This window comes from Varroa jacobsoni, unplaced genomic scaffold, assembly GCF_002532875.2.
Source record: "Varroa jacobsoni isolate VJ856 unplaced genomic scaffold, vjacob_1.0 scaffold_588, whole genome shotgun sequence".
NCBI lineage: Eukaryota > Metazoa > Arthropoda > Arachnida > Mesostigmata > Varroidae > Varroa > Varroa jacobsoni.
Window position 1 is genome coordinate 153,578 of NW_019213490.1, and position 22,969 is coordinate 176,546.

A 22,969-nucleotide genomic window follows, 5' to 3' on the forward strand; every position below is an offset into this window, starting at 1 on the left:
TCATTGGCAATCCTGGGAACCGTCTGGCTGACTTCAAATAACTGAATAAATGAGCTTGACTAACGCTAAATGCCATTCGTCAAACGTGTGCGTTTGTCTGATTAGCTCAAGCAACAGCTGCTTGGACCGCTATTGATGCTGAAGTTTAGTGCTGTATGTAGATAACTTACCTCATCTTCTCCACCGATGACGACATGTCAACGTTCCATGCACGCACAAGGATAAATCGCTTGTACGAATATCGTTTACGTTACTCTCAGTAGGCCGCACTGTTTCGATGTGTCAACAACAGTGTTCAGCCAATCAGTCCGTCTATAGATGATACTGCGGCAGGAACAACAAATGTTGGGTCGCCGGCCGCGACTTGTCTTGATCGCTTCGCGGAGAAAGCAGTTCACTTAAAACAATGGGGAGAGCTCACGAGGATGCCTCTGCTAAACTGTGTGTCGGCAAACGAGAAGCTGCGGCCTGTCGACGATTGAAGAATCCAGTTCATCCAGACATTGCTGTAGATATAATAAGACGTAGCCGCCAGATCGTCAGCGAGAGGTGAGGGATCTTCGGAACGTCGCGAGCACCTCAGAGTTGTGACCCGGGGGATGAATTAGATTTAAAGAAAGAATAATATTTGGGTGGCGAAAAATTTGAATCACAAAGACGTACAAGACTGTCGATGCTGAGCTATTCACTAATGACCAGACGTTAACCCGACAAACGTTAAAGATTATTGAAGCGTGGGAAATGTCCAGACTCATCCATTGAGTCTGGACGCAATTTGGTGAAATAACGTTGTTTTATTAATCCTTCAATGATATCAGTTGCTGCGTGCGCGAGAAAAATATTAGTAAAACATTAACCAATTTATGGTGGTAACCAGCACTAGATGATAGTGGATTTTAAAGGATGTTGAACGCACTCATCATCAAATATATATATATATATATATATATATATTACTTTAACTTTCCTATCAGAGTTTTCTATGGCAGTCCTTCTGGCACGTACCTTTGCACTACCTACTCGCAGGCCAAACGAAGTATTTATGCAACAATGAAGAGAAATGTATTTTTATTCAATCATTCTGAAGGGTTTCCTCTTTACCATAATACAGTACATATTTACATTAATGTCTCCAAAGTAAGGTGGGCGGTCGCGCTCAGACTATATAGCCATTCGATAAAACCGGATCGAGAAGAGTTTAGCCGACAATGGTAACCTAGAACTCCGCTTTAGAGGGGTTTCCCACCTCAGGACATCAGCTATAAGATATAGACTATTACATTCGCCTCACTTCAGCAATACCTTGAAGCCGCTCGTTGTGGTACATTGACAGCTCTCTTAGCTATCATTATAGATGACTAGGCTTCGACTCCGCATCAGTAGCGGCCTTCGGAGGAAGACACATTAATGGCCATATTCTATGCCTGTTAGCGTTCAAGTGAGAGCGGCGGACTTTGAAGGTAAGCCTTCTGTAGCGCGAATGCTACAATATTAGCAATAGCTACCATACGGAGAACGTAGCCGCTACCTACAATGAAGCACATGGCAACCTCACACCACTCTACCTCTTCGATGTGTTGTCCTGTGTGGGTGTTCATTATAGTGCTCAAGTATCGATGGAAATATTTTCTGTTGTATATATTTGTTGTTTCGGAGCTCTAGCACAGTGTACATTTAGCAAGAAAGAATAGTTTTTATCTATTGTAATACTAATTGCGGTTGTTCTGGATGACGGTAGAGTAATCGTTTCTTGGAGCCGAAGCTTCTGTGTCGTGCCATTGGAGAATCTTAGTAAATGCAGTGTTTTAACTTGTAATTTACCCTGAACGGCACTATACGATCAACTGCTCTTTGACGTTATACAATTGTGCATAACAGTATAAGAAACATCGTTGTCACTCGATGGCTAAACAAAAAAGACAAGCGTCTATTTTTAACAATGGGTAGAAATGTTATTGAAAATAAATTTACATTACCACGTAATTGATACATAAATTATATTTATATGTGCCGTAAAATTCGCAACTATTCATTTCGTATAAACCTTACTCTCTGTACACCGGAAACCAAGTCTTGATCAATTTTTTTATTATCACCTAGCATATTACTTCATTGATGTAAATATGAGTAATATATTTCCCTAATGATATGTTTCACACTGCCTATGTGGTAATCATTTTCTACCTAGGTTGAGTAATGTCACTTTCACAAAACAGTTGCATATAAACAAATGGTAACATAGCACGTACCCAAGATAGCAGAGGAGATCATTTGGTCATGCAGAATTTCGTGTATATCCTGGTGCAGTCATTTTACCCTCTTTGATACCACGACGAGCTTAATATGCTAATTTATAGAACACCGGTTGGTTAGATGACAGCCGTCGCTGTTACCGATCTTCTTTTTACGAAACGGAGACTTCTATTGGCCAGCATGACCGCTTACACGCTAAATTTTGGACGGATATGCGTGAATGGCGAAAGCCAGATCCATGGGCCAGAGAGGTTCGGGGAGATGCAGTGACGTATGTTTATGAACGTATCTGGACACACGTAATACATACATGTGGGTCGGAGGACGTGTATATTGGTTCTGTGTCGCTCATCCAACGATGGAGTGACCCTTGACAAAAGTGTTTAACTGCTTAGCCTTAGTAAGAGGGTCCCCGAGTCGTCTTTTTCCCGTTCTTTCATGCTGTGCTCCACGCGGCCCCGTGCCTAGCCTTGCCGGCTCAGCATTGATAATAGTGGCGGGCAGATGGTGTTGAGATGGTGTCACTTGGGCTAAGAGTTCCACCCAGAACGGGACATTGAGTCATGTTCCGCTGAGGCAGGGAGAATAGTCAGGGAGAGTTTTGCGATGGGAGGAAGCAAGAAGAGTGGTAAAGAGAACTGACATCTGGAGAAGTTCCCAACGTTCCAAGAAAGGACGCATACAGACTGCTGGGGTGCGCTTCGGGTACAAGCAATGGTTGCATAGTCTTCCTGTCCTGCAGGCTGCACTCTGAGAAGGCTCAGACAGCAACCAGCCCTCCTTTAGCCTCTTGAAGAGGCTGATGTTGGTGTGATTCGATACAACTGAGAGTAACCAAGAGGAAGAAAGAAAAAGACAACGATGGTTGTCCTGGCTCCGGGTCCATTTATGCTTTACATACTACACTGAGAGCCTGTTAGACGGTCCTGAACAATTCTATTGGCGATGGAGCAAGGCCTCGCTAACTCGGCAAGCATAAAAGATTTGATAGAGAGCAGTTTCGGTCATTCCACGGAGAGACGAGGCGCATGAGAAGGAGAAAAAGCACGGGGAACGGATAAAAACGTCTGAGCAAGGCGACCAGAAAAGTAACATAGTCAAACGTCGAAGAAGATCTTTGAAAAGAAGACTGCAAAGATGAATACAGAAGGGGTCAAGAGAAAGGCAATCAGCGGCCTGAAAAAAGGCAACTGGATCGAGTAGCTTTTGAAGTTTAGGAAGAAACCACAAATACTGTAAGAGGCTCGGGAAAGAGGTAAGTAGGAGAGGACCAACGACAGAGCTCTTTCTATTTTTCGCGAGAAGAGGACTTTTGCAGACGAATTCTTCAGAACACTCATCACTCATCATCTCTCCCTGTCGGACGCCAGTCGTCGAATCCTTGACCGTCGTTTCGCCGAGCGCTTCCCAATGATAAAAATGAAGAATTATCTCCTTAGTAGTAGATAAATAAGACGAAGAGCACAGGCCAATCAGTAAGCTTGTATAGAGAAACGCATAGGTCGATTACCAATGAGAAAAAAGAACAAAGGTAAAGCTGTAGAAGGACGCAAGAAGGAGGTAGATGACTTTGTGACCATTGGTTTACGCATATACGTTTTGTTGTAGCAGTAGCACAGAAGCTGTACAAATGAAAATAGATATTACTCTTCATCTGAGAACCGATCGAAAGGATTTCGGCAGCTAGGAGTTAAGACCCCGAGTGTAGAAAGAAATAATAGGGTTGAATATACACACGGCGCAACGGTGTATCTTGAGGTTAGTTATAATGCGGATGACGAACGAAAAAACAAACAGGGTTCAGTCTTGGTGGCATGCAACTTGTCAACTGAACTAATAAAGTTACTGTAATATGGACCAGAAAGGTAACGGCTCATGTTCGAATATACGGACTAATAAAGAAGAGGCTAAGGTTGCTAACGTGAAGACCAAGACATATTGCGCTAATATTGTGAAACAAAACACTGTAGTAATCCCGAAGGAGAAGTCATGTATCCCATGGCACAACAGGAAATGACGTGCTGAGCAGCGGTCAGGTCTGCGGTGAATATCTCCAGTTGATCAACAACGAAGTGAATACTTCATACAAAAGACAGATCATTATTGGTTATGCTACGTTACTGATATATTACGATAGCTCGCTGGTACCTTTGAAGACGACGCGTAGTCGTGGATGTAGCTGAAATTTTCTTCTGCACGGTACCGTACTTACCTGTAAATAGAAGAAAAATAGCAAATATAAGACATTACCGCAAAGACAAGCCGTTAGTAAACCTTTCCCGCTTTCGTGTCGCAGTGGATAAAACGATGTCAATAATTAACTACTTGCTTATATACAAAACAGCAAAAGTATTCAAGACTTTTAGAGCTTTTTTTTCTTTAGCCAAATAATAGAAGTAAATAATCCTAACGTCTCCGCCCATCCTGCGCAGGCGAGATAAGTCTGAAATAATTTTATAAGCAGAATTAGCGGTTCTTACTTTCAGACGGTTGTTTTGTCGCTACCGAAATGTTATCTGCAGTTAGTGTACATATATACCTTAAAAGGCCAATCATTAATTGGAAATTCATCGTCAACATGGAGCAAGCATCCTTGAAATGTGCATGCCATTATGTGATAGATGTGCATGAATTCAAAGTCCCGAGTGGAGAAATACGAGGATTTAATACAGTGAATATTATTAGTGATTATATTTTTGGGTAGGATCATGTTAGCTAGCTATTCCTTAGCTAGAGGAATAGAGGAAACCTGGGGACCATCTATCGTCCACAGTAATTGATATTTTATACTTTGCATTTTACCACTTCGGTACTATATACGTTACTCTTTGCCAACTTTGCAGCCTAACGACGTCGTAACTCTGCCTATTCGCTGGCTCCTTCTTAAACAATTGAGCCGCGTCATCAAGCTACGCGACGCTGTAGCTTGTCGTTGTGGTGGCGTTCTCACGGTCAGAGGCTGCTGGTGACTTGCAATCGAGCTGGTCTCTCCACGCAAATTACCAAAGACCAAAACACGGCTTATTCTTAGCAGTTTTTGGCTGGCCGAAGCTAAAACGAAAACAACTCGGGGGGATCAGTGTCAGCACTCAGCGTTGAACATGCAGAAGTGTAAAACTCTTCATTGTCTGGCTAATCTAGGGAAACCCTACAATTGGATGCCGCTATTATTGACATTTGTCAACCATTGCCACTGTGCCGTGTGGTCGATTTGGTCGGGATTGAATTTGAATGAACGAGTCACGCCCCGTTTTCCTCGTTTCGCGAATTTACAGCGTAAGTAGAAGTTACCTCTAATCAACATTTTTAGTATTATGACTCGTGAAAAAATATTGATCGATTGCCTTGATTTCGTTTCAATTTACAGGGAACTTAATGGTAACTAAGTACACAAGAAAAAAAAACTTGCTTCTCTAAGTTCAACTGTTACATTTACTCTTAATAGCCAAATGTCTCTTGGTACAACCAAGACGTATTTTATAAGAAGGTTTGTATAAGCGAACGGTATTACATAGAAGAAAGCATATCATCTACTCGAGATAAAAGCACGTGCACGTGATATTCTATCGTAATTTCGTATTGGAGATCTCATTGCTTGCTATAGCGAGGCCGAAGAGACCTCTTTCTAGTTTACATAGATACTATTTGATGTACTACTTTTTCTCATAATATTTTCACCTGCAAATAAGGCATTCAAATGCAAGCTTCAGTAGCTGTTCACTGTCAAACGTCATATCTAGTAAGATTTCGCGTTTCATAGTAACGATAGTCATTCATTAAATCGCGGTTTTTATCGTCGGAGCTCTTTACGCAGACGTTCTGCCAGGTCTTTTTGAGTTTTCCGTAAATTGAATGGAACTAGGTATTTTTCGCGTTTTGCACACGGTACCTAAGTTATTAAGCATAAGTTCAGAAAATGATCTAAACTAAGCAGACGTCAACTTCATCCGATCCAAAGGATGTCTCAGAATTACCAGCCATGACCCTAGTCTGAGTATTTCTGAAGCCCTTCCCAATGACTGCTTGTTACTGGATTTGTGTCGGCATTAAATGAGATACGATGCTCACGTTGTCATTTTTCCACTGCTAATCTTTAATCTTCTATTAATACGCAGCCAGCTTTGTTGAATGCTGCTACTGCTGTTTAAATTTGCCTGTTCTCCTCAGAGTGTACCTGCTGTTGGCTTACGATGAAATGAAGAAATTCCTCGCGCTTCCGTTTCTCCCAGGTGACATGACTTGAAATCAGACGAAATAGCTCGGATGGCCCGTCACCGGTAAACTCAAATTACTTCTTCAGACCTTTTTCGTTCTCACATTTATAGATTTCTCAATTTGACTCTGTTAAGCACTCTTTCCGTTAAGTTCGCAGTGCTCCAAGCCACTTCTGGTCCAGTTCAGGACTTTGGCTAACTGGACAACGACGCAGGAAATCTAACCGTTCCTCTACCTACGGTAATTTTTTAACTTATCTTCCTCACTGACCGGCCTTACTTTTTGCTCGAGCTATAATATCATCATTTATTAATATGCGATGTTGTATCCGCTGCGAACAACAGACGACCTAGTTGACTCAGCCCGACCGTCTCAATGTTGCTAACTAACTTTACGACTACTACATTTAGCCGCCACTGGCCCAGTAAAGAGATTTTCGTGCTGCCGTTGCTTCTCACTCTTGCTTATCTAAGTTCCTTCAGTCCAGCCTGATGCCGCTTGCCGGCCGTCAGATTATTCGATCATCGTCCGTTCGTCACGCGGTTAGGTACGTGGCTCCCGTGGATTCAAAATTTGCCGCGCTAGTTCGACAAGGGAGGGCACGAATGGGCGGAGCCTGTCCGCCACTCCGAACCGGCTGCGTTGGCTCCAGGCCTTTCTCACACATAAAGCTGGCCTTTTTCCCACGCTATCATTTTGTGCCGACATTTCGGACGGACCAGGAGAACTGAACGGGGAGCCAAGCCATTGGCCAGTAGCTCCTCAGCTCGCTGTTTTTTCGTTCATGTCGGTTCGACCGTGACGTCGGTCCATTCGTTGTCGTCCACCGTCGCTGAGCAGTGGCAACAGAAGAAGCAACAGCAAACGCTCTTACTACTACTACTACCACTGCTGCTGCTGCTACTGCTACTGCTGCTGCTGCTGCTGCTGCTGCTGCTACTGCTGCTGCTGCTGCTGCTGCTGCTGCTGCTGCCTTTTCGCGAACAGTCGTAGTGAGACTAGCAAGCTAGCTGCTTCCTTCTGCTTGTGCTTGCCGTGCAACAGGGACTCGGCAGTACCGGTGCTCCTCCGTAGGCCATCTGCGCTGCATCCGGAGTACAAACCCGTCGCAGGAGTGCGCACTGAACGCATTAACTTGGTTTTACCACGAGTTGAGCAGGCACACTAGCGAATACGCAGGCACATAGCAAAGCTGAAACGAAAAACCGTCCACGGTGCCACTACGACGCGTGCTGAACGTTGCGGAGATACGTTAAAAGTAACGAGAATCTATCCAATGACGATCATTGTATGTTGATCTTTCACTAAAACGTTACCAACTGACAGAGGGAGTTTGGACGGATTTGAACAATAAGCATCGATGCCGATCCTGTCTGAACCGCCCTGCCTACTTCTACTGTTGCGGAGATACAGTGCAAACTCCTGTGATATTGTTCATCGCGCCTCCCGGCCGACCGCGCCTGTGTTGAACAGTCCGCGCTACTCTCATCAAGCTGGACTGTCCGCTCTACAGTATTTTCGTCTGCTACCGCAGCAACAAGCAGTATATAGCGTGATTGTGTGTGGCGAGTAGCAACAGGGAACGACATCACATGCACTAATTGACAGACAATAACGTACCACACAACTGGACTATTAGAACGGCGGCAAATTCAACCAAGTAGAGCGGTTATGAAACACTAGCCGTCAGCTGTCGCAAAGCGTTTTACGATCACTGGGTGCGTGGAGCTGAGCCAATCGTTCTCCGGCAAGCGTGAGTGCGTATTGCGTTTTTAACCTATAATAGCACCAGTCTGCTAGCATGCTTACAAACGGTGCCGCTGGCAAACCAGTAATAGTAGTAGTAGTAGTACAACTAATTAGAGCGACACCTTTCAAATTGGAACCGAACGTCCGTGTCTGGTATTATTGAGTTGTCGGTGTGTCGGAGTGAACAGCAGCCATCGAAATTAAGTCGACGGACATAACCGACCGCTACTGGCTATTATCTAACGTTCGATTGAGGAGCAATTGTCGTCTTCGTTGTATTATATATACGTTATAGTTTCTCGCCCGTGGTCGTCTGGTTCATCTCAAAGAGATAGAGAGAGAAAGAGAGAAGGCTCCGTTCGAGCGAATAAGCCTGTGTCTAATTTCGAAGTTGTGTGTGCTACTTCGCGTGGCTGATCTTCACCACAGCCGCTGGTGCTGTTGCAATGAACGCCGTGTTCCCTCTCGTAGTACGAGTGTCCAGAGGCGGTTTGCCGTCCCTCATTCCTTTGGTGTACAGTGGCTAAATTACGGTAGTACTTTTCTAAATTGTTGTTGTTATTGTTGTTGTTGTTGATCTCTGTGTTCTGCCATTCGCTGATATTGTAGCTGCTGTGAAAAACCACGACGACGACGAAGAAGAAACAAGGTAGCCTGCGTTGTTTGTGCGAACCGCAACAGCGCCGCAGGCTCTGCGCCTTGTTTGTTTCGTATGTTTACTTCATGCTAGGACAAATGAGAGTCGCTGTAACACAGCAACAGTAGAACAACGGACCAGCAGCAGCAGCAGTCATAGGGAAACGAACAAGCGCTTTGTTTATGTTTTGGTCAAAAAGGTGATGCTGCTGGTTGTGGTGGTAAAAAGTAAGGAAAAAAAAAGCAAAGAAGACCACTATCTCATCATATCGCACCAACAAAGAGCACACACGAAACGCAGCAGCAGGACTAACACATCTCTAAGGAGATCAAGCAGGCTGCCAGCACACAGGCAGCTACATGAGGTAACAACTGCGGCAGCAGGCAGTAACGACAATCAACAAAGGTTCCCCATAGATCTCGGAACTCCTCTAAAAGCACCGTTAGTGAATTTGTGCAGTAACTTGAATTCTGATCAGCAGCAATAATTTCTGTTAAACTTCAATTACTCAACTTATCAACTTATTTCCCTTGAAAGCCAATCGAAGTATGGACAACGGCAACTACTCAACAACAAAAAGTATTGAGCGACACACGAATTGACACTTTCAAGGAAAAGAAAGACATCAAAAAAAAAAAGAACAATTGAAACAAAAAATACACACAAACGAAAGTACATAAAAACGATGAGGGTGACGGCCGTTGTAGTAAATCATTTAAACAGAAAGAACATTTTTCGCGTTTGATTTAAAAGAAAAAAGTTAGCGAAGTACAATTATGTGTAGTAGTGCCGATTTGTGTAGAGATCTATCCGATCCTCTTCACCCTGTGTGACTGTGTGTTAGCCTCTGAAGCTACCAAAGGGTCAAGTGAGCGATTAGAGAAAAACTCACAGCAATCCCCTGTTCCCCGCTTTCCATTGCTTTTTGCATTTCGGCATAATCAGTTTAATTCGAAGCCCACCTTTCCACCGATATGTTTGAATTGTCTAAGAGCTCGACTATTAACCGAAAGTAACACCAGCTAGCCTATATACTTTGTTACCGAAACTATTGTGCCAGCAACAACAAAAGTGCAGACCGTGTTAACGTACTTAAGTGGTGCGGGAGTATGAACTGAGTGCGGAGCCAAGTCTTTGGCTAGGGTCAGTGATGGTTATGTAGTGAGTGTTAACGTTCAACAGTGAATACACGACAGTATCAAAACATCTAGTGGCGCGAATGAAAGACGTACCGTGTTATCCGGATGCTGACGGGTTCGCTCGAGGAGTCAACTGCGAAGATTTACCCTGGCCGCTGATTAGGTGGAGTAAAGCAACAGTAAGTTAGACTCTACCCGCCATTGTCTGACGTTAGGTAAAATTGAGCTCGACCTCGAGTTGTCGCGAACGTGGCGGAAATTTGTATCGCGGAGCTCGGGGCCTTGGTCCCCTGGCTGTCCGTGAAATAGTTCGATATCCAAGCAATTTTGGCCGGAAACGATTTCGGCCACCCTTGGCAGAGGTCCGCCTGTCGGCGCAATGAACGACATCTATAATAATCATCAACATCATTTGACCGAGGATGCACCCTATGCAGCCACCTATGGCCAGCACGCACCAGTGTCATTACAAAACAATAACTATGACCCCTCGGCGACGGCCTTTACTGCGTACACGATGGCGAGCACAAGTCTGGCTGGTCACCCGCCCCCCGGAAGCCCTTTAGGTTATCCGGGGACCCCTCGAGATCATCACATAGCACTGCTTGGCGACTCATACGCCGGGCCTGACCGCAAACCGCTCGACATGAGCGCTGCCCACCGCAGTCACCCCTACTTTCCTGGTGCCCATTCACCAATGCAACCTTCTCACTACAAAGGCCATCATGGGCCTCCACCAGGCCATCCCGATGAAGCTCCCATGATGATCGGGAGTCTAGCTGGCTCAAACAAGGACAACAGTCTTAACCACAAACAGCATCTATTAGCGGCACCGAAATTGGCTGGCGGACACCTGCCGCCTTCGCCACTACCCAGCCCACCTGTGAGCGCGCTGGCGCGTCGCAAGGAGCAACCATTGACTCGAGAGGCAATGGCACGGTACCTTCGCGAGCGTGGAGACATGGTGTTAGTTATCTTGCATGCGAAGGTAGCGCAAAAGTCTTACGGTAACGAGAAGCGCTTCTTCTGTCCACCTCCATGCATCTACTTGTTCGGCGACGGATGGCAACGGAAACAGGAGCAAATACTGCGGGAGTACGGTGAGAACACCGAGGCAGCCCATCAGGCCTCCCAATTGTGTGCGTTTATCGGTATCGGCAATTCGGAGCAAGACATGCAACAGCTCGACTTCAACGGCAAGAACTATTGTGCAGCCAAGACGCTCTTCATTTCCGACTCCGACAAACGGAAGCACTTCATGCTGTCGGTGAAGATGTTTTATGGAAACGGCGAGGACCTCGGCGTTTTCCATTCAAAACGGATCAAGGTCATTTCGAAACCGTCAAAGAAGAAGCAGTCCTTGAAGAACGCCGATCTGTGCATTGCGTCAGGTACGAGGGTGGCGTTGTTTAATCGGTTACGCTCGCAGACCGTATCGACACGCTATCTGCACGTTGAGAATGGAAACTTCCATGCGTCATCGACACAGTGGGGCGCGTTTACAATTCACTTACTCGACGACGACGAAAGCGAAAGTGAAGAGTTCACCGTGCGCGACGGGTACATCCATTACGGGTCGACGGTGAAGTTGGTCTGTTCGGTGACAGGCATGGCGTTGCCACGTCTAATCATTCGTAAGGTTGACAAACAGACCGCGCTGCTTGACGCTGACGACCCGGTGTCGCAGTTGCACAAGTGCGCCTTTTACATGAAGGACACTGAAAGGATGTACCTCTGTTTGTCGCAGGAGAAAATCATCCAGTTTCAGGCGACGCCCTGTCCGAAGGAGCCCAATAAGGAGATGATTAACGACGGGGCCGCCTGGACAATCATTTCGACCGACAAGGCTGAGTACACGTTCTTCGAGGGAATGGGCCCGGTGAGAAGTCCGGTCACACCGGTACCCGTTGTCACTTCGTTGCACCTCAACGGTGGTGGGGATGTCGCCATGCTCGAGCTGACCGGCGAAAATCTTACGCCAGATCTCAGGGTGAGTGCAGGATACCTTAGAGTTTGCTTATGATCAGAAGGGATTGCCAATGCAAACTTAAGCGTTTTTTTTTGTTGCTTCTATGGCCAGCGACGTTGTGACACATTTAAAATAGTTTTGCTAGTTCAACGTTTATATATTGATTGTATTGAGCGTAGCATACTGGAGGTGTTGAAGGCTTCCAACTATGCGCTTATATATTTCGAATGACGTCTTATTGCCTATAGATTATTGGCGTTAAACTGCATTGTATTTCATATATTCGTATATGTTTGGACACTTCTCTTCAACAAACATTTCTATTTCGCGTCAGAGCCCCGAGAAACCCAAGCTTAATTATCCAGCTCAAGAATTATGCAATGAAATACAATACGCATGGATTTACTAACTTGTTTTCTGTATGCGCTTCTCAGTAAATATGCTTATTGCGTCTCTAACTGAAGACACCCTAAAAACGAGTAATCTCCTAACTAACTTCAATTCCTAACATATTTTGTTCTACCTTTTTTTTTTGTTGTGAACTTTTCTTTGTCGACCTATTATTTTCCCATTGTGTTTCATAATGACGGTTATTGTTCTTTCTACATGGTCCTGCAGGTGTGGTTCGGCGACGTGGAAGCTGAGACGATGTATCGTTGTCAAGAAGCGATGCTTTGCGTGGTACCTGACATTTCAGCGTTCCGAGAGGGGTGGCAATGGGTCCGGCAGCCGACACATGTGCCCGTGAGCCTCGTAAGGTCTGATGGTAAGTAATTTCATTAAGCAGCAGACGCCAATGCAATTTTAGTGTTCAGTTCTCTTCGACATTGTCATTATACTCTTTATCTTAGCAAGGCCAGTGTCTTCGCGCTTCGAGTGGCCGTGGTTCAACACCAGAATTGTGGCCGGTCGCCCAGTAAAAGCTGTGTTGTAAAAGGCAGAAATAAGACATACATATGTAGCTTGGTTTATCTGCATTTTTTTACTATTCCAGGTACATTTATGTTATTATAATTTCCTTTGACGAAATCGCAAGTGTTTCATGGATAAAAAAATAACCTTTATTTTTTTATCCGTTTGAGTTTCTCCCAAAATAAAGAGATATGTTGGGCCAACGTTTATTTATATGTCTATACAGAAGTAACAGGGAAAATTTGATACGGGGCTCTCGTATGTTCAAGTTCGTAGCTAACGTAAGGAACATATAGAATCGTATATACAGCTGGGCTAAATAGTTTGAAGTGTATTTGAAAGGCCTAATAAAGTTCGGCAAAAGGTGAGATTCACAAACATAATTAGGCATCGTTAAAAAGCGTATTTAAATATATTAACTCAAAATGATAATCCAGTAAACACTGACCTAAAAGCTAGTTCAGTGTAATAACCCGAGATGTTGACCTAATTAAACTAAGTGCTTTTGGATTGATCCATCTGTCTTTCATTTGTCAAGGGCCGACGCGATTGGCGATTAAATACCGTAACAGCTAAAATGATTCAGATGATAGTGTCATTGTTATATTATAAACGTCTTGTGGAGTCTATTACTTTCAGCGTGACATGTTCGGGAAGCCGTCTGCGAAATAGCGCATTGTTCGTGACAAATCCCTAGAAACTGACTCATAGACTAGTATAAATAAACAATTAGAAATTTTTATATGTATATACGTATATGCCAACTTTTTACTAAGTAGTGAATAGCATGCCGGTCACCGCTAGATCTTACGTTCAAGTCGTCTTACGCTTTAAGTGGCTTATGACGCTAATGAATTCCTAGGAACTGATGATAGATACTTGTAAGGGTCGTTTTGATAACTGGAATTCAATCATTGACGATTGGCTGAAAACCGATTATTTGGTCTAGTTTCTGATTTCCCCACGGTTAAGTTTCTTTTAACAGGTTATGATTCATAGACTAATCAATAATAATAGCAAGAAGCTATAGTAGGCCAGATTCGATATTACTACATGGGAACAGTTTATTTATAACTATTATTATGTATGAATACAGCTTAGCAGTTTCGGAAATGGTTTTACACGCGCATACGTATATGCCGTCTTATCTCTACTAATGAGTAGTGCTGTTTACGTGCGTGTGTCTGCTCGTCTTTGTTCGTGTTTGCGTTCGCAGGTATCATATACTCAACTGGTTTAACGTTCACGTATACGCCCGAACCCGGACCCCGTCAACATTACCCGTGTGTCGAGGACATTCTCAGGCCCCAGGGCAACCCTCATTCTCCGCATCCCGACGAAGTTCAGCAACAGCTCTCGAATCAGCAGACAACTGCCAGCAACCACTACATGCATCTGCAGTGAGTTGGACGCCACTCGACAGAAGCTCGGAGCAACAATAGCAAGAAACAAACAAATAAAACTAAGCCAGTCGTAGATATGTGAGGTTAAGAGATTTGAGCGACCCTCCAGCAGAACGCCCCCTTGAAGAGTTCTCAAAGTAATGTAGGCTGCTGACGAAGGCGCTCGCGATCGCCATATTCAATCATCTGGATCCTGCGACCAAAATCTCTCTTAAAGGAGAGCTTCTGAAAGAGCTGAAGTCTTGGTGAAGCTGTCCACGCTACGGCTTGTGAAGTGGCTGCTGTTGGTTGGGCTACATCATGTTGTAAAAAAAACAATTCGTACAAAGAAGAAGAAGCGAAACACATATAACAAAGCAATGAATCAATGAGACTCCATGAAGTTCGCGGGAGTAAAAAGCATTTATTAGTAACTGCTGAACTTTGACGGCACGGTCGGGTCAGAGGGCTGCTTTGATGTTGCGCAGTGAGGACCACAACAACAAGCACTAAATAAAAAGGGATTGTTAATGTTGAAAAAGAAGATGCTAGTGTGTCTCATTACAGGCCATGTTGATTGATGAAGGATGCGCCCCGGCCATGTGAAGACAGTTGTGCCCCGAGTAGCGAAGTTCAGAGGTGCATGCCTCTGTTGGGCAAGAACTGCGTTGTTTTTGAAAAACAAAAGGCTACTGTATGGACTGAACATGGGTCGCTTAGCGACGGACGTCGATCCCAGAACGACAACTCGAAGCCTCTGTCTCATACCTTTGCGGCTAAGATCATATCAGCGAAAGGGCGCATCATATTAGAGTCGGACCAGCTTTGCGCATTGGATTGGCAATGCCCTGGACAAGGACTGAAGATCTATTTGCGGGGGATTCCAATCCAACTGCTCACCGATCGGCGGTGCTTAGTCGAGGTGTCTCACGTAGTCAAGGATATTTCGCAGAATTCCGTTTAAATCGCCGCGACCGCATATTTTTCTTATTGAAGTAGATTTATTTTTATTTATCAATTATTAGTATTGATTATTATTATTATAACACAAAATGATCGTGTTTGTCGTTCATGATACTCATTGTAACGGCGATGATGACGTTTGGTGCGGCAGTGATAAGTAGGCCACAATGTCTATGAATAATGGATCGTACTAATTATTTAATTAGCGAGTAAGCGACAGACGAGTGAACCGCTCCCTCAACAATTTGATTGCTGATCTAGCATTAATCCTGCAGAATAGTATCAGAAAATGATTGAGCTGTTTGTTCATCTTGCACCCGGTGAACGTGGGTTATTTGCTTCGATACACTAATGACGACGTACGATTTTTTCAAATCCGGATCGGACAGAAACGTATTAAAGGGAGAGAAATTAGTTGACAGCAAAGCCTCATCGGCAAGCACAGGGCACAATATTCTCTACTGCGTTTCACAATCACAAGTCGACATATACTTACAGACTCATAAATGCGCTTGGATGCGTGTATGCGTCTCTATTGTGTTGTATAATGTAATTGAGCCATGTATATAGTATAGAGAAAAAACAGTGCACCCGTAATGGCATAATAATTATGTGTAACAGTCAGTGTATGCGAACGGGACGGTGTTGTGGTAAAAAAACTATTTATTCTAATTGTGAAACACAGATAGAGCGAGGGCGGAGAGGAAAAAGACACGTCTGAACGAATGAACTCTGTGTAAAAGCGAGTGACCTAAAAAGTTTATCACCATAAATCGTATACATGCCTCGAATAAAGGCTAAAACTAAGGTGTGATTTAGGCGTCGTAACAGATATAGAATTGAGCGCATACGGAAATGTGCATCAGTGGTTGAAATTTACGCGGTGTTCTCACTGTAAAGGTTGTAGAGTATATTAGGTCGTTTCAAATGGGCAAGAGCAAAGAGCTGGAAAAGCAGTGAACCAGAAAGTGTCGAAAAGGAAAAACCGATATAATCGTAATACGTGTGCTCTCATCTCGCTCTGATTTTAATTGCTAACACGAGAGAGAGAAAATATATTGTTATCATAATTTAAACAATTGACTGACAGTGTTAAGTTAAGCGCATCTCTCTTCAGCTCGAAAAGCAGCACGGACCAAAATCGGTGTATAAAACTATATATAAATATATACAGAGAAGAAATATATATCTACACATCAATTTACATTATTATATACGACAAAAAATAATGAGGAGAAAAGCAAACAATTGGTGTTGTACGTATTGCCCTTATAATTACATGTCTCGCTATTAGTTAGGGAATTAGAGGAAAAAGTCAGCTACAAGGTTGAGATACGAGTATATGAGAAGTGACTAGCACTGGTGTCACCGCCGTACAAGAAGATCGTTGTCTCAATTATTTTCTGGATAATCACAAATGTCTTCATGTGCGTTTAAAAAGCCAACGGTATTTAGCCCCCGCATCTGCTAGGTTTATCCAGGGATGAGTGAAGGCTCGACGATTGCCATGAGCTCGTGAAACGATGCTAGGAAAATGGGCTTAGGGGCAAATGGGAGCAGGTTTTGCTTTCTTTCGCTAACGGATGTGATTCATCTGGAGAGATGGCCAGGCCACGGGTCCACGTAACTGAGCAAGACAAAAGTGGCAACATCGGTTTGCAAATGACGGCGAATCACCTTGCAGCGTGTAGTTGGTTTATCTCAGATTGAAGAAACGTTTTCTTCCGGTGATTCTGGTAATTACTGTTTAATTGTTGTAAATATATATAAATAATACTATTTGGATTTATGATGTGTTTGACGGTGAAGCGGGTAAACGAGCGGAAACAAAGAGCAGAAATTGGTCGCCAATTAATAGCAGATGAATAGTTATCTGTGTTTGTGTACATATTTCACAAGGGAGTAGTTGAATCATTAATTGACTAATTAATTACCAGATTAATATTAAGATTTAATTATTATAGAATAAGTAATAACAGCAAGCATTGCGTAAAGCGGCGAGAAGCTGCAATTTTGTACCTGTTGGAATGGCGTTGACTATAATGTCCGTGGTGATCTTGAACAAACAATGAGAACCGTTGTGTATTTCTATAAATATATATATAAACAATTATATATGAAAGGATACCTTTTTATAAAAACACAAACAGACACATGCTGAGAGGACAATAATAAAGGAAACTCTTAGATTTACTAGCTAATTTTGAGAAAAGTCGTGTATTTCTTTAAATATCAATATGACTTAGTTGTTTTTCAAACACATTTTTCCCGGTTGCGTGTAAGAGATGGCAAAAACACATTCTTCAAAGTAACTGCTTACCATTGTTCTTTAGGAGTACCTTGATAATAAACGGCTGGACCTAGAAGTGATGATAGGAAAGCCATACTAAATTGAATTCTAATTTTATCTCAGTTAGTCAGAAATAGATAAAACACGCCTCACATATTCAGTTTTAAGCCCAAGATTGGGCTGATTTCATAGTGTTTTTTTAAATCCGTTAAAAATATCAAGATTCCTAATATAGTTAGCCCCTGAGTTAATGGTTTAGAAATCCAAAGCGATAACTATGCCTTGTTTACTTTATTCTGTGAAAGCTAGCGCCAAGGTTACATCGCAGGTAAGCACACAGCATGTGATTATAAACCATTATTGAAAGATCTTTCTTAACACATATCAACATACAATTCAAATAAGCCTGGGCATTGTTCCTGAAAGCCGGTTCGGCCTTTTACTATTTACAGCTCTATCATGCGATCTAGGTAAAGAACGGTCAAACTGGCAATATCAAATCCAGTTTAACTTGAATTTTGAAAATTTACCAACTGGAGGTCGACCGAATTTCGGGCCGTGAGGGTCACATTATTGGCTAAGGTCACGGTAAAGTTGCCAAAATAATTACTTTGCACATATTTAACTTATTATATTCCAAAGACCTCTCTATGGTATATAATAAGCCCATATGCATAAAGAGACAAGCTGTATTCTGATGAGTAACTCTAGGATCCTTTTTTCCTGTATATCTTTTGCATTGTTAGTCTAAAATTATCTACGTCTTTCCATTTATAATTAAGATATCAATGAACACTCTTGTATCTTCATATTTCTGTTATATGAGTATAGAGGCATATATACAAAGATGTTGAAATGAATATATCATAGTTGCTATAGGCTTAATTATCTTTCGCGTACCAAAAAACCTTATCCTAATAGATTATATCAGCGTCAATATGTAATTTTTAGTACTGTCAGATGATATGTATGTATTGACACCTTGGTGCTAAATTAGTTTCGAAACAGCTAATAGTTGTCATTGTAATTTTTTTAATGGTTTAGAAGCGATTGTGAAAAATCGACAAGGACTTTTCAACTTTATTTTCAACATATGAAATATATTTATTTACAAAAGAACCGAATTTAAACTGGGACCCAAACATAAATTTATTTACATTCCTTATATTTCGACCAAAACACAGGTAACATCGAAAATAATTTCACGTAGATCAAGAAATAATTTTCTGTACTATCGCACAGATTGCTTGGTTATAGAAAAGTCTTATACATTTACTATATTAACCTTATTCTTAGTCATGCGTAAGTTAAGCTTAAATAAAAAAAAAAAAGGTAAATGGGTTATGTTAAAGCTCCTGCACGAATTACAGTCAATGATTTACTTAGTGTGCACTTCATCTTACCCCTCAAAACAACTTTTTGGTCAATTTGTATCCTATTTAAGAGTCATTGTATTGCACACAACGACTTTAAAGCCCAGCGACGCTACCTAGCTTTCGAAAATCCAGATTGGCAAAAATACCAGCTGAATTCATCGATACGGCGTTGATTGCCGAAGGTTCGTGATCTTCTGCTACCTGGTACCCTCGGAAACACAGTTTGTCGACTAAAACGCCTGGAAACTGCTCCTCGTGAAAAACTTTATCATGTACTGGTTCATAGTGTAGTCGAGGTGCGTCAACTGCCTGTTTCACGTTTTTGCCAAGGTAAAGGTTCTGTATCGCTACCTGTGCCTGTCCAGCTGTAATTCGGTTACCACCCGAACCACCAAGGACCAAACGGGGCGTTCCGTCAATATCCACAAAAATTGCCGGGACCATCGAAGACATTGGGCGCTTTCCAGAGGCTACGGCGTTTGAGCCATACACTTCGACGCTGAAGTCCGCCATATGACTGTTTAAAAGAATGCCAGTTCTCGGCGACAAAATGAGTGAACCAAATTTTTTATTTATCGAGCTAGTGGCAGCAACAGCGTCCCCATTTGAGGTGAGCACGATCGTATGCGAAATGCCACGTTCTTCCTTTGGTGGATAGTCAGATGGTACACGATAGCATTCTGACGAATGAGTTACATTGTAAATGGAATGACGGATCTGCTCAGCGAACTTTGTTGACATTATGTAATCTAGCATTGTTTGGTTTTTAAGAAACGTCTGGTCGCCAAGATTTGCTTTGGCGATGTACCCAACCTTTAAACTTTCGATTATGTTATGGAACATTTTGGAAGCACTACGTACATCCGAAATATTTTTAGCTGAAAACCGGTACCCGTCTAGAATACTTAAGATTAAAGATAGAATCGCGCCATTTCCTGGTAATGGTGGGCTATATAGAGTTACGTTTGCTTGCAATAGATCTTTGCGCAAGGCCTCACGTAACTCCGCTTTGTACGCAAAAAGGTCCATTAATCGCAACCTAGCTCCCTGGCGAGTAAGATCACTAATGAGTTGTTTGCCAAGGCTTCCTCCATAGAACGCAGCTGCTTTTTCGTCGCGGATTAATTCTAAACTGGCTGCCAATTCAGAGCAGGTCATGATTTCACCCTCGACAAAAATCCGTCGCTTCTCTTTATTGAAGTACGCCAATCGAAGATTGGCATTGCTACTGATCTCGTTCCGTTTATTCGCGAGTGCATTGGCTAGCTCTTTGGTCACAGGAAACCCCTTCCTACAAAGATCGATTGTGGGCTGAACGAGCTGCTTCCAGGGCATCCTGCCAAACAGGCTGTGGGCCTTTTCGTATGCGCTAAGTTCGCCGGGAACCGCTATAGACAAAGCCCCGGTAGAGAGACGGTCTTTAGGAAAGAGTTCGCTGCCTATAGGTGCAGTTTCTCGGCCGTCAATAATTAATGCTGTTTTCGTTGTGTGATTGTAAATCGTGAAAATTACCCCTCCTCCAATACCCATAGCATGCGGGTGTACGGCGCCGTTGCACAATAGGGTGGCAATAGCAGCATCGACTGCCGAGCCACCCTTTGCAATTACGTTCGCTCCGATAGGCGCACAATAATTCACATCTGAGACGACGACATAGCTCTTGAACTGTCTCAATGGACTGCTCGAAGCTGGAACTGTTAGACTGCCGTATGCTGCTCGTTTCCTCGCCAAAGCTGGCAAGCCAAATCCTATTGTAACGCAGTTTAACGCTAGAAGAGCCGCAAAGATGCACGACACGATGACACAGTCTTGGCACGTCAGATTCGTTGTTACTGCATTAGAGCCCTGAGCATCACTTTCAGTCTCTTGGTCCTGTCGTTCGTCTTCAACAGTACCATAATGACGAGAAGGTCCAGCCTGACTCTGGACTAAACTGCACGCCTCTGGTGATACCATTTTTCCCATCTACCTTAAAGACCCATTATTATATCAGCACGATTACTGGGCAGGAATCGGAACACGAATAGTACTAAAAGAGCTTACAGATTAACGGTGCGCTTGAAGACGCCAATGTCGCTGTCAACATATTCAACTGGTACGTATCAATGGCATAATGCAGGTAAATTTGTACGATGGTTCTACGGACGGCCTTATCGTTCGTCACAACCCATCACGTTTTTAAGGCAGTTGCGATATCACTCACATATTTTGTTAAGTTCTATTTGCACGTGGAGTGTTAACGTGCGTTTGCTCGTAAAATTCATTCTACACGTTGTCAGCAATGGTTGTGTCAGGCTACGAAGATGCTTATTGGTAAGATAAACCAACTTAGCAACAACTTCTTTGTCGAGTGTTTCGACACTTGAAGAGTGAACATTTAAAGGGTTTATGATGCCCATGCTGCTACTTTAGCTCTGTCCCTATAGCTGTTTAGTTTAACAAACAAAAGGTGGATTCATCATAAATCCGCTCTATGACAAAATTGATTGCAGAAAACAATGCCGATGTATGCAGCTCTATGTTACATCACCTCGATATTGTCGATAATATAGCAAGTAGCTGATGAGCGTCTCGTCGTTATCTGTTCACTTCAAGGCTCGCTCGAATAGAGAGTACAAAACGAAATATCAGCTCTTGTTATTATTAGAAATAGGAATAAGAATGGTAGAAGTAAATTAGCTGCCCACCAATGCAGTGTCGCGTACTTCATATGATATCGAAGCAGATCAGTCGTTGGCTATATTGCTCCATATACATATACGTTTATTGATTGTTGTTATCGAGGTGCTGCGCGTTTTCCCACGACGGCACGCGTTTCATAGCAGCATTAGACATAGAACGCGCATACAAACCGATAGAGCCACCCGACCATTCATGATACCCGCCCCAGTTCTCTCTGTTACTTACGATGTGCTCAAGGCGCAACCGCCATCTTTCTTTGGTTGCTGCGACGAATTGTACGTAGCTGTGAGTAGAAAGCGACAAGCCTAGCGGCGCCCGCCGATATGGGCTCGTTTAGCCCCGAATCTTCCAGTGGGGTCTGCCCGTTATCTCAACGAGTAGAATAGGAAGCGGCTGGCCGTCGCTTAAACGAGTTGTCTATGGAAACAGATACCGATTCACTAGCAACGCCAACGGCTGCTGCGGCCTTTTATTGTCGAATGGGCTGCTGATTTGACCTGCGATTGTGAGTGCGACCTGCTGGGGATGAGCGACACAACCGGAACGCAAACAGAAAGGCGAGGGGTACAAGAAGAGCAGGGGTGTCGTGGGAAAGTCTTTTTGTTTGGGGGCCCCCAATGCTCATGGCATCGGTGCAGATCATGTGCTCGGAGTATTGTAAAGTGATAGGCTGCATCTGAGCTGTACACAAAGAACTGGGCCAGCTAGTTACCTAGCCTCCCATGTGTAGAAGAGTATTTGAAATACACAATGCTTACGGTAATGATCGTAAAGTAACAAATAACAGTGCCAGCAATAAGAACGTGCAACAATAATCAGCAGTTAATAGAGTTATACCTAGAAGCGACTTCATTAAGACCGACATTTTTTGTTGTTGACCGACATTTCATTGTTGTGACGTGCCAAAATTGCTATTGAATAGTGTAATAATTAATAACACACAACTTTTTGATGTCACACGACAAATATTTCAGTACAATAGATGTGGTGTATAATGATAATTATCTTAGAATACGGACTGCTTTATAACGCGTTTAAATGTATAGTGTATAAGGGTATATCAATGATAAGGGAGGCATCTTATTTTTTCATTGTGATTTTTTCATTCTGTCAAGTTCTGTGTCTGCTCAATAGAAAATATCTAGTTTTATACTTCTATATAGTGTTCTTTTTTAATCATAATTCTTGTCATTCTCTTTGTTAAATACTTTCTTCTTTGCATTCAGTTTATGTGCCGCGAAACTAACTTTTACTATGTAGGTAACTGCTTCGGTTCTCCTCAACCTTTCTCAATAGTTCGGGCCAAAAAATCGATTCTTCAGTGAAATATCGGAGTGTTTATGCAACACAATTAGCAAGCCCTATTTGTTTTCTCTTTCGAATTGCTTACCATCTAGCGTTT

The 22,969-nt window shown here is 43.0% G+C and overlaps 2 protein-coding genes and 1 long non-coding RNA gene across 3 annotated transcripts; 1 reads left to right on the forward strand and 2 right to left on the reverse strand.

Moving 5' to 3' along the window:
* Positions 1-1,930: 1,930 nt before the first annotated feature.
* LOC147753294 (uncharacterized) lies at positions 1,931-6,517 on the reverse strand. The gene is made up of 2 exons (XR_015311634.1): positions 6,428-6,517; positions 1,931-4,465 (listed from the first exon to the last, which is right to left on the reverse strand). It is a non-coding gene; the product is annotated as an uncharacterized LOC147753294 (long non-coding RNA).
* A 3,855-nt stretch (positions 6,518-10,372) lies between these two features.
* Positions 10,373-17,431, forward strand: Su(H) (recombining binding protein suppressor of hairless). Its single transcript, XM_022835390.2, has 3 exons — positions 10,373-11,983; positions 12,581-12,728; positions 14,091-17,431. Exons 1-3 carry the CDS (start codon positions 10,373-10,375, stop codon positions 14,276-14,278), a joined length of 1,947 nt encoding a protein of 648 aa, XP_022691125.1. The 3' UTR covers positions 14,279-17,431.
* Positions 17,432-18,580: 1,149 nt separating this feature from the next.
* LOC111261709 (glutathione hydrolase 1 proenzyme-like) lies at positions 18,581-20,975 on the reverse strand. Its single transcript, XM_022835391.1, has one exon. It carries the CDS (start codon positions 20,848-20,850, stop codon positions 18,979-18,981), a length of 1,872 nt encoding a protein of 623 aa, XP_022691126.1. The 5' UTR covers positions 20,851-20,975; the 3' UTR covers positions 18,581-18,978.
* Between the last annotated feature and the right edge of the window lie 1,994 nt (positions 20,976-22,969).

Bases quoted from the DNA above. Each gene is read 5' to 3' on its own strand.
- LOC111261709 (XM_022835391.1), bottom strand. From the start codon at position 20,850: ATGGGAAAAATGGTATCACCAGAGGCGTGCAGTTTAGTCCAGAGTCAG.